Source organism: Poeciliopsis prolifica, unplaced genomic scaffold (assembly GCF_027474105.1).
Source record: "Poeciliopsis prolifica strain line A6 unplaced genomic scaffold, Auburn_PproV2 SCAFFOLD106, whole genome shotgun sequence".
NCBI lineage: Eukaryota > Metazoa > Chordata > Actinopteri > Cyprinodontiformes > Poeciliidae > Poeciliopsis > Poeciliopsis prolifica.
The window spans coordinates 677,711-690,000 of NW_026562481.1; the positions used below are offsets into that span (position 1 = coordinate 677,711).

Sequence of the window (12,290 nt, forward strand, 5' to 3'; positions counted from 1 at the left end):
TGGGAACCTGCAGCCGGTGGGAACCAGCAGCCGGTCAGAACCTGCAGCCGGTGGGAACCTGCACCTGACTGGACTGCGCCGGACGGTACTGATGGATCTATAAAGCAGAGAACCCAGAAACAAACAACAGAGATATTTAACCCAATGTTAGAACTAATAAAATGATCCAACAGAACCAACTTATCAACTGCAGAACCTGAAAAGCAAGAAAATTCTCCTAAATCTACTTATTAAATTAAATACAAACAGTAAAATACAAATGAAAGAGTTGAAATTAAATAAAACAAATAATTACATCAAATAAATGAAATTTCTGATCTGAGACTTTAGTCCTCTGGACCTGGAGATGTTCTGCAGCTGGCAGAAAGCCGACCCGGTTACTGTCTTTATGTGGCTCTGAAGGTTGAGGTCAGAGGTCAGAGGTCATTCTGACACAGCTGTAATAACTGAAGCTGAGTGTTGACTCTACGTCGTTCCTCTTTAGGTTTATGACAGTCGCTGAACTTGCTTTTCTTGCTGTCTGTCTGTTTCTTGCGTCGCCCTGAAGCAGCTACTGGACCTCAGATCAGCAGCAGAACAACAGAATCTTCTGCAGGGTAAAAATAACCGAGCGGCTCAGACTGTAAATAACACAAACTCATCAGGATCAGAGACGTTCCTCTCCTTCCCTGACCTTCCCTGCTCTCCTGGAGCAGCAGACGGATATTTAGGTCTCATTAACGTCACAACCTGAACATCCAGACAGGAGTGGCAGAAATAAACCAGGAGCAGATAAAGATGTTTACATGTTCTGGATCAGTGAGGCGTTCAAGGACCGTCTGCTGTTTGAGTGGCATCAGGCTGGCTGTTGAGAGGCGGGTCGGGGTCAGGTCAGGACGCTCCGCGTTTCAGAGGGACGTCTGCAGACGCTGGAGCAGGTTCAGCTTAAGGACTGCAGACACACAGACTGATTCATGTTTGAACAGTTTAGTTTTCAACTACAGGGACTCAAACTGCCTTTCTAAGGGCCGGGGGCCCGTAGCATGTAGAGGTTTCTCTGCATGTAGAGGTTTCTCTGCATGTAGAGGTTTCTCTGCTTCAGCATGTTAGAGCTCTGTGTTTGAGTTCAGTCACAATGTCTGACAGTCTGGTTTTAATCTGACAGCTTCCTGACTGAAGGACGGAGTCGGTGAACTGGAGGACGAGCAGGAGAGAAACACGTCCCTGTCCTCCTGTCCAGTGTTGTATAGTAACGAAGTAAAAATACTTCACTACTTTAATTAAGTATATTTTGGAGTACTTCATACTTTCCTCAAGTATGAACATTTTTGATAACTTTCACTTTTACTTCACTACATTTCCGAACTTAATTTCATACTTTTACTCCGATACATTTTCAATGTGTGGTTTAGTTACTCGTTACAAAAAAGCGAGAGACAAACGCAACTGTTTTAATCCCACCTACTGACCGACTGCAACAAAGTCTGTTTGCCTGGGTTTGTTCATCTCCACCAATAGGATGCACAGGTTTCTCCTCCCCAACTACGTCAGAAAGTCCAGCAAACAGTCTGATTGGTTTTTGCTCCGTCTGTGTAGGTTTGTGCCGTTAAAATGTTCGATTGAGCAGCTTTGGTTTCCGAGATATTAAAAAGATTTTTTAGGCCATCCAGATTTCACCATCCCCGCATTTTGCTCCAAAACAAACCGAAGTGGGCTGGTTCATTTTGCAGGTTTGTGCCGTTAAAACAAACGCAGCAAAGTTGTTTTCAGTTTGGATTTTGGCTGTTCCAATATCCGGTGTGAGCGGCGCCTAACTCGAGGTTGATCCGATTCATGAACGCTAATTTGGGCCAGCCGGTCTCTGGTCTCCTCCTTCCTCAAGGTGTCGGAGTTTCACTCAGGGAGAGTCAACAAATTTTACATCCAAACTCTCCTGAGAACTAATGGAAATAGATTTCTTGTCTTGTGACCAACTGACACTAAATTCATGACACAAAATATTGAGTATGACTACGTCATACAAGCTGCAAGCCTAATTTTATCTGAACATAAACGAAAACAATAAATTAAGAAACGTCATACTCAATATTTCCTTCAGTCTGGATCTTAGGATATGGCTGGTTTTTATTTAGGTTTTATTCAATAGTTTTATATTTTACTACGTCATACTCAATATTTTGTGTAATATTTTGAGTCATACTCAATATTTTCAGTAATTGTAATCTCAAAAGTAAATATTTTGGATATTTAAAAAATAATTTTCAATATCTCGGAAACCAAAGCTGCACAAACTGAGCACTGACCAATCAGAGTATTTGCTGGATTATTTGAGTAGGTGGTGTCAGCTTCATGGAGGTCTGTTTCTCTTCTCCCATTAAACACCAAGTTAACTAAAATCTCTCCCTCTTCAGATGTCAATAAGCTGCATTTCCCTCCCAATTCTTTTTCTTTTGCATAATGATCAGTTGTTGCACCTATAGTATATGAAGTAGAGGAATCGTAGTGGGTTTTTTTTCTTCATGTTAGTCGCATTTTCTGTACCGACTATTTATTTTTCTCATTTTCAGCACTGACCTTACTGAAAGGGAAAACTTGAGGCTCATAGAAACTTTGTATTTTCTGTCCTGGAGGGTTTACTAAGAATCTGGTTCAGTTGTAAGCAGGTTAAGTTAACCTAAAACAGGTTAAGTTGACCTAAAGCAGGTTAAGTTAACCTAAAGCAGGTTAAGTAAAACCTAAAGCAGGTTAAGTTAACCTAAAGCAGGTCAAGTTAACCTTGTGGTTTAAGTAAAGCACCTAATTTTCTTAACTAAATGATGCTGCAGGTTTATCTATTAGCAAGTTGCATTTTGTCTGCACTTGGTTGTGTTCATTATTTTAAGTGTATTTAACAAGTTTACCAAAATAAAAAATGTCATTCAAACTGCATTTGACTTGTTTTTACTTTTTACTTTTCATTATATTACTTGAAAGACATTTCAGATACTTTAAGACTTGAACTCAAGTAACATTTCAATCAGTGACTTTTACTTTTACCAAAGTCATATTTGGAGCGGTACCTATACTTTTACTTGACTCCGAGATTTCAGTACTTTATACAACACTGCTCCTGTCCTCCTGTCCTCCTGTCCTCCTGTCCCCGTGTCCTTTCAGAGTCACAGTCCCTGCACTGAGAGCCTCTGTGTCCGGGTTCTGGACAGCGTCCAGCGCTGCAGGGTGAATTCAGCTCGTTCTGGACCCGGAGAGGAATCCTTCAGTCTGGATCCGTTCAGATTCAAAGGCAGAATCAGCTCAGCGTCACGGGGAGGATCCACAGGATCTGCTTCACTGCAGCAAAGTTCATCAAATAAAAATAAAATAATAAATCAGGTAATATGAAAGAAGTCCAAATACACATTTACATTTTCTGGAAAACTTGTTTTATGCTAAAGTTTTATTTTGATGTATTAGAGATGAATTTATGCTTTATCATTTTTATGTCTACTACATTTACTATTTTTTTTAATATGACAAGATTATATAAGTTTTTTTCTTTTGTTAGTTCATTTTCTCAGTGAAATAGAATTTTTTTATGTCATAATTTATTATGTAATCTTAGGATATTTTCTGGTTTTTATTTAGGTTTTATATTTTATAAATAGGAGTATTTAGTGTTCTAATTGTTTAGTTTTGAACCCTGACATGAACTCTTCTTTCTCCTGAGCATCTTTAAATAATCCATTAATCTGAGTTTGTCCCTCTGATCCGGATCGGGTCGGGGGTTCAGTGGGTTCAGTCAGAACCACTGGACCCAAAGTCTTCCAGCCCAGAAGTGATCAGTTACTAGTTACTTTTACTCGATTACATTTACTTGAGTTTCTTTTAAAAATATTTATACTTTTATGAGTATTTTAACATTTTGGTCCCTAAAATACCAAAATTTCCAGTTCATATTTTTGTTTGTCTGATGATGTAATTTTTGAACATTAAATGATAATTTAATCAGTTACTTGGTACCTGAGTCGACTTTGTGCCAAATATTTTTTTAATCTTGAGTAACTATTTGGACGCATCCTTTTATTTTTACTCAAATAAAAATATGTTGCTGTAATGTTAGTCTTACTTGAGCTTACACCTGAGTCTTACACCTTCCTGTGGAAGGTTCTGGTCTGAGTTCTGGGTGCCTGGAAACCTCCAACCGGAACCACTTCATTCTGGGCGGAGCGACGATGATGGAGGAGCTCCATCACAAGCCGTTTGAGGTTCAGATATTTTTCAACCTTTGACGTTTTGTGTTCCTCTGAAGGGCAGCATCAGTCTGTCAGTCAGACCCAGCAGGACGTTTGTCCTGAATACGTCCAACTGGGACACAAACAGCTGGCAGGGAGAGAGGAATCCTCTGGAAGGACGAGTTTGAGGAAAGGTTTGAAAAACAGCCAATGATGAAACAAACACAGGAGTTAAATCAGCTGGTAGAAAGAAGTCACTGGTTCAAATCCCGGCAGGTGAAACCGGAGCTGCAGGTCTGACTCCACCTGCTTCCTTCAGGAAATCAGCTCTTAGTAAAGCTGCAATGATTACAGCTTTCTGATTCCGATTTTGGCCCATTTTTTGGAACTGACTGGATCTGGTGTTAAACTGTTATGAGACACCTTCACTGTTCCAGTATTGCTTTACTGAAGAACAGCTAATACCTGTGAAACCATGAAACCTTGTTCTAACTGCACATGAAGTAGAGCTGTGGTGATTTTCACGGCTCTGTGGAGGTAAATAAAATCAGTTTCACATGTCAATATCAGACAACGTTATGGAAATTATGATTTCTTGGAGGCTTTAATCAAAGGCGCCAACAACAAAAAAAATCACCAGATTTTTATGATTCGGTCAGCTACTCTACAAAAACAGACTATTGTGCTGTGAAGTTGACAAATACATTTTAGATTTTATGAATCCAAACGTCTGGAGGAAGCTTTGTTATTTCAGGAAGAATAAAACCAATAAATGGAGACGAAGCAGTAGAAAATCAACATTTAATCTACAGTTAGTTAGACAGGCAAACTGGAGATATGATCGTTCAAAACAGGATTTTAGGCACAGGGACGTACATTTAAAAATAGCATATATTATAGCATATATTATTCTATGTAGCATAAAGGCTTTTCAACACAACAACAGAAGCACTTCATCATTGGCTGTACAAAAATACATCTAAATCTCTCTTTATCTGCACTTTTAGGCGTGTCTGTGTCAGTGTTGTACGGATGCGTGTTTGTGGTCCTGCTGCTCAGCCGAAGTCGATCCGCGGCCGGTACTCCAGAACCATCGGATACGTCTGAGAGGCAGGGAGAAAATCAATGTTTAGGTCGAAAAAACACATCAGAGGAAAAACACTGCTGCAGTTTGTGGGCAGGATGCCATTTATTAATAACTTTTATTTAAAAAAAGGAAACATTTAAAATGATTAATACTCATGACAGAGAGAAACCCTGTATGAAGTCTGATTTCTGGTTCTGGTTCTGGTGAAGCTTCTGTCTTTTTCTTTGTGAATTAAAATCATTTCATCATATTTACTTTAATCAGCCAAACTAAACCCTGATCCACTGGACCAGTGAGGATTGGGCTTCCTGTTCCGGCAGAACCGGGTCAAACACAGTACATGTACCTTCAAATGGACAATCATTGATTTCTCTTTATCCCGTATTGATTCCAGACTCAAAGAAAGAAATCCAGGTTAAATTCATGAATTTATTTAGGATTGTTGTAACTGAGAAGCTGCAGCCTGATGGATGAGAAACTAAACCTGTAAGAACACAGGACGTTCATCCAGTGTCACCTTCACTGGATCTGGATCACTGACACGATCCAGATCCTCACTTTCTGGAGGAAAGTTTCTTTTTCAGACCTGCTGATTTTATCAGTTTATTTTCAGTTATTCACACATTTTTTATAGAGCTCATCTGAAATGTTGGATGCTACTTGATATGCTATTGGCTGATGGTTACAAAGCAGCCAATCCAGAAGCGTCATTCATTTTCCTCGACACTGATTGGCTGAACCTCTAACAGTGGACAAAAGGAAAACAGTAGCTGGTTTCTACAGAGGACATTAATGCATATTAAGATATATTTGGTGTGCCTATATTAATAGTGTTTTCTAGAGCTTTTTAGAGCACATAGAAACACTAGTAGTGATTTTATTCTGTCGCCCCCTGCTGGCCAGGAGGACTGGATGCTGCAATTCAATAACTCAATACTCTTTTAAACTAATTTGAATAATTAATTGAACTTAATGTTTGTTTTATAACCAGGATTCATGTCTGATTGGGATTTAAATGACTTATTTCTGGTAAAGTTTTTCCAGACAACATTTGTTGTAAATTAGAACCGAATATAATTTTAGATATGCACAGTTGTCTCTGATCCCTGTGATAACCGTCGTTTCTGACATTTTTTCAGTCTTCACATGGTTACAAACATCCCAGCATTTTAACCTGACTGGGTTCCATTACTGAGGTCCAGTCAGGTCGGTGTCAGGAGTCCAAACTGGATCATCCTGGAACCGGTTGACTGAATAATCAGGTGGAACATTTTTTCTGGACTTGAGGAAGGGATCCATTAGTGGGAGTTACATCCACGAGGTCATGAGGTCACAGCTGGAGCTGTGACCTCATGATCCCCCTGACCTTGAATCTGCTGCCCCCTGCAGGCACAGCTGTCAGCACAGCGTAGTTACCCTCAACCAGCATCTCTAATAGGCTTCATTCATAACCCAGACCTGTGCAAAAGTTTTAAACCATCTCCATCCAGGCACGAAGCTTTTATCTAACTGTTTAACTTGGAGCTGATCCAGAGTGGAGTCAGCTTCATTTTGTAGCTCATTTTCAGGCCCTGCAGCTGACAGATACTTTGATTAAAGAGTAATGTGGATGCTCCTGCTGACACTTATTATTATTCTCAGAGGAGGGAGGAGTAACTATACTCAAATTAGAGAAAAACAACTTCAACAGATTTTTACTCAAGTAAAAAGTAACCAACCAAAATACATAACTGATCAAACGATCAATTATTTTATATTTAAAAATTACACAGTAAAAATATAAAGATAGATGGACATTTTGGTATTTTAAGCACCAAAATTATAATAAGTCATATAAGTAACAAAAATAACAATCAGGCAAAAGACCATTTTCCATATGAGTTTCTTTCAATATAAAACTTATGAAACTGTTAGAAAAACTGCAGTTGTGTCTCTGTCTGGTGGAGTTCTGGTTGAAACTCCAGTGGATACATCAGCAACATTTACTTGAGTAAAATAATCCATAATGATAATATTATGTTTTCAAAAACGTTACTTCAGTAAATGTAGCTAATTACTACAGAGAGTCTGGTAGCTGCTGGTTATTCTTATGCGTTGCTCCTGTGAGAAAACTAAACCCACTCGTTCATGAGAAATGTTCTACAGGTTCCAGTTTCTGCTGCAGGATCTGGACTTTCTGGCAGCAGCTGTAATATCTGTAGTATGACTGAACTTACAGTCAGAATCAAACTGTAGTTTGCTAAAACAGAGAAGTCAGTCAGTCAGCATCTGTTCATGTTTCACTCAAACCCAAACCCACAACCATCCGGCAACTTCCGCCTGCATCCCCACAAGCCTCCACTTAACGCCTCGAACTCAGACAAACACAGAGGACAGTGAACTCAGATCCAACTGCTGCAGCCTCTGGCTCCACGCTGCACAGATAAACGCCTTCCTGATAATTAATGCGTTTGCACGTGCATGCAGACGCGGTCGGCTGAACAGGAAGTGAAGGAGACTGGCTTACGTTCTCTCCATGCAGCCGCCACCGGGTCATGTAGATGAACTCTAGGGTGTGATCTCTGCCCATGATTTCTCCGTTGCAGAGCACATCCAGCTGGAAAACGGAGATCAGTGAGAGTCTGAGTCAAAGGCTGGCTGGAGGGTTAATCACGACAAAGACGAGGAGAGGGGAAGTTTGTTGAGGTCATGAGTGGGAGGCAGCTCTGAATATGCTAACGAGTGAGGGTGTCTGGTTTCTGATCAGTCAGCAGGAAGGAGCCGTTTTATCCTGGCTGACAGGAAACAATGACTTACGTTTAAATATTACTTTTAGTTTCCAGGGTTTCTAGGTAACTTCTAGAAGCTCAAAATGTTCTTAAACACTGACAGGTCACCAGCGGACTGTAACATGATGCAACCTGTTCCTTTTCTAGACCTTAAAGTTTGACCTCTAAGTTAATGTAACCTGTGAAACCCAGAAAGTTACTCTGTAAGTTTCAAGAAAGGAAAACTGGAAACGCCAGAAAGTCACCAGAGACAATTCACCAGCATGGTCCCTGAATGCACCATGCATTTAGCAAGTTGCTAAAAATGCAAGAAGTTCCAGAAATCTGGCCTGAATCTGATCAGTTGCTCTTAAACTGTTTTAAACTCGTTTGAAACAACAGAACTTTCTGCACTATGATTGTCAGACTCTTAATCTTTCTTTTCCTTCCAGGTGATTTAGTGAAGTTTAAACAAGGTGCAGAAGAAGAAACTGGAGCTGACCTCATAAGAGCTCGGCAGCTTGAGTTTGAGACTGAGGAACTTCTTGATGGTTCCCACAGTGACCCGGCTAGAGCAGCGGATGAACCTCTTCATCAGGTCCTGGTTGACAGGAGCAGAGCGCGAGTTAAAGGTCGGTCAGGTTAAAGGTCAGGCGCTCCAGCGCGAGGCGCCGCTCACCGTCACGCTGCTCTCCCCGGACTGCCCGCGTTGTGCAGGCAGTCCAGGCAGATGGCGATCTGAGGGTCGCTCCTGTGGTAGTCTCCATCTTCACCGCCCTCACCATCGTCATCGGCGCCCCAGAGGCGCCGCCGTCAGGAAGACACCGCAGGCTCTCTGGACACAAAGACGGGTCAGGGCGAGGATGAAGAGGAGTTCTGCTTCGTCAGGGAAACGGACCCGGCTTACCTTGGCCGTTCTCCTTCGGCTGGTTCTTCTTCCAGAACTCCAGTTCTTGCTGTTCCTCTTCTGGCTCACAGCAACCAAACAAACATTTACAGGAAAACATCAGAGAAAATGCTTCAAAATAATAAAAATAAGAAAAGCATCTGACTAAAATACCAAAGTAAAAAAGGACTTTCAGATCTTTTTATAGCTTTTGCAAATCCAGTTTCAGTTCAACCAACAGTAGAAAATAGTTCCTCATGAAAGTCGACATGTTAAATTATCCCCAGTCAGAAACATGAACCTCAGAGAAGAAACTCTTGCTCCGTTTATCTCAGAAGGATTACGTCCTACAGAGGACGATGGGTGAAGGACTTCAGGGACAATGAGACATGAGACAGTGGATGGACTTCGTCTCTGGTGTGTTTCCTACCTCTGATCAGAACCGACATCATGAAACTGACAATGTGAATCTCTCTAACTTCCTCAGCTCGTCCTGCTATCCCCAACAAACTGCAGAGACAGGTGGAAACATCTGGCAGACTCACTTTCTCTGAGTCCAGGCACCAGCTTGAAGATGATCTCCTCCAGGGTGTTGTCCAGCCTGAGCCCAGAGAGAGGGACAAACATTACAGAACCAGCAGAAAGAACAGATAAAAACCCGATCAGCGCAGAACCCCACCTCAGCATCTCCAGCGGGTTGGTCTCATGGACCTGGATGCCACATTTAGGACAGTCATTGCTCTCCTCAAAGTGCTGCACGATGCAGCTCTTGCAGACTGCAAGACACAACGGCCCACACAGGTTCAGGACAATCAGCAGCAGGTGAGATCAGCGCAGAAACAACATCCAATCACATGATGCCACGTCTGACATGCTGGACAAACCCCGAGCTGTCAGGTTTGCTGACAAAAAGGCAGCTTTAGCAACCCTTTAAAAGGTCCTAGTCAAAGACCAGTCATTACGGTTCCAACTTGGAAATACATCCTCAAACCTCTAATGAAGAAATGGTGAAAGATCACAAGTTACTCAACAATTTCATTGATCCAGACTTTCCTAAAGTGTCAAACTTCAGAAATGTTATGGTTTAGATAAATCTACGCAAAATTTTAAGGAACTATTCTCCTCCCTGCTTCAGCCGGCAGTTGGTTCTGACTTTATGAACCATAAACTGTGACCTGAGGGAACAGGAAGCTGGGGGAACAGGAAGCTGAGGGAACAGGAAGCTGAGGGAACAGGAAGCTGAGGGAACAACAGGAAGCTGAGGGAACAGGAAGCTGAGGGAACAGGAAGCTGAGGGAACAGTAAGCTGAGGGAACAGGAAGCTGAGGGAACAGTAAGCTGAGGGAACAGGAAGCTGGTGTTTACTCACAGGTGTGCAGGCACTCGGTGACTGTGGTCGGTTTGATCAGGTAACCTCGGCACAGGTAGCAAGTGATGAAATGGTTGAAATCTTTTACCAGGTGCTTCCGTCCCGTGGCGGCCATATTTGTGTAGTTTTCTGTGTGTCTGGAGTCTCCTCCTAGTGTCAGGAGACTCGGAGGTCCATTCACAGCAGCAGAGTCAGAAATGAAAGCGCAGTGAGCGTAACGAGCAGCAGAGCAGGTCAAAGGTCCTACTGTATGAAGTCCTGCTCCATAATGAGCCTGAAGTTCAGCAAACGGCACAATCCACTCAGACGTTATTCCATCGTCACCAAACCTCCGAGAAAATTCTTCTGGAGCGTCTGTCCGTCACACAAACACATTCCACAGATCCACAGCAGGGAAAACGACGACTCGGCGAGCTTCACCTCCCGGCCAGGAGGCCATGTTTAATCCTTCAGGGGTCAAAGGTGAGCTAATGAAGAGCCGGCGGGACGAGGTGGTGATGCTGACCTTTAACCTCTCACTGACCTCACCTGAGGAGACAAAAACAGACATTTAGAAAAGCAGAAATCAAGTTGAGTTGACCTGTCCCCATCTGATGAGTCATCACTTCAACCAGCTGCAAATTCTGATTCATTTAAAATTTAAATGAATATTTAAATTTTAAATATTCAAATCATGTCTTTGAAGACAAAGAAACAAAAGTCCAATATCGATAAAAGGAATCATAATTATTCTATTGATCATTCTGATGATTAATCGATTAATTGGATAAAAATGCAGATTTTTCTTTACAGAATTGTTTTGAATCTTAAATGCAAAATTTGTTGTATTAAAGTATTTATTTTTGTTTGTTTTGACCTTATTTCTTTTTAGTCTGTATAATCATGTTAACAATTAATTAATTGTTAAATTAGTTGACAATAATTGATTAATCCAATTAATCATTTCAATCATAATGTATTTCAGTTAGAAATAAAAATAACTAGACAACAACATTTTGTTTGTTATTTTTCAAAGTTCTCCACTTTATAAAGAGGAACATTTATTTATGGAAGTAGCATTTAGGCTGCGTGACTTAAACCGGATCGTGACCCATTCCTCTGGACTGGATGGTTCTGTTGGACCTAATTGCCAGTAAACGTGCAGAACGTCATAATGAAACCCGTCCAGCAGCAGAAACGTCTCCGCTGACTTTATTTACCTCGTCCTGGTGAATCATCTCCATTTCTGCTCTAATCTTAGCTGTAAATTAAAGTGAAGAGCAATTAATGTCAGAGACCAACGAGTTTCACCACAGACTGATTTATTAAATGAGTCCAGCCTGAGACTAAATCATAGGAAGAGACAAGCAGAAGATCCACAGCCAGAACGAGTCCGGCTGGGAATCTGCTGGAAAAACTCACATTCACAGGATAAATATTGAGTCATGCTCTGTTGACAAATTTACAAAATTCTCCAGGTGGATAAAAACTGGATTTCAGTGACAGGAAGAGGAAACTCAGCTGGACTGACTGCAGAGCAGAAACAGGGTTCAAAGTTCAACCGGCTCACAGGAAGCTGGACTTTGTGAAATATTCAGAAACCTTTTGATTTTACCTCCATATGAATACTGAATGTATCCAAACATCAGAGTGTTTGCAGTTTTTGTTTAGATCAGGCCAGAGAGCAGAGGTGCAGCACTCCCATCACTCCCAGTCGGTTCCGCCCAGAATGATTCTGTCGGGTCTCCAACAGCAACACATCCAGGTTTTATTTGGTTCTGACTCCAACAAGGTTTCATATCATTTTTACACTCCAGCTGCTCGTTCGGCTAAATTCTGGTCTGTTCTTGTTTTAATGTTGGCAGAACTGCCATCAGATTCTTCCTTCTTATCAGAATCCATCATGGCTGCCACTAAACAAGCCTCACATGATAATCTGACATCTGCAGCATCAACAAGGTTTGGCTGATAACATTTTGCAGTATTATTGTGCTAACAGTGAATGTGACAATAAAGGCTACTTATTGAATCTCTG

At 41.4% G+C, this 12,290-nt stretch overlaps 1 protein-coding gene across 1 annotated transcript; it reads right to left on the reverse strand.

Annotated features, from left to right (window-relative positions):
* Window positions 1–4,971: 4,971 nt before the first annotated feature.
* LOC129354214 (polycomb group RING finger protein 5-A-like) lies at window positions 4,972–10,391 on the reverse strand. Its single transcript, XM_055023735.1, is given in 10 exon segments — window positions 4,972–5,290; window positions 7,781–7,870; window positions 8,524–8,622; window positions 8,701–8,729; window positions 8,732–8,818; window positions 8,821–8,856; window positions 8,929–8,988; window positions 9,453–9,508; window positions 9,587–9,683; window positions 10,277–10,391. Coding segments are annotated over 10 exon segments (717 nt in total). The 3' UTR covers window positions 4,972–5,242.
* Between the last annotated feature and the right edge of the window lie 1,899 nt (window positions 10,392–12,290).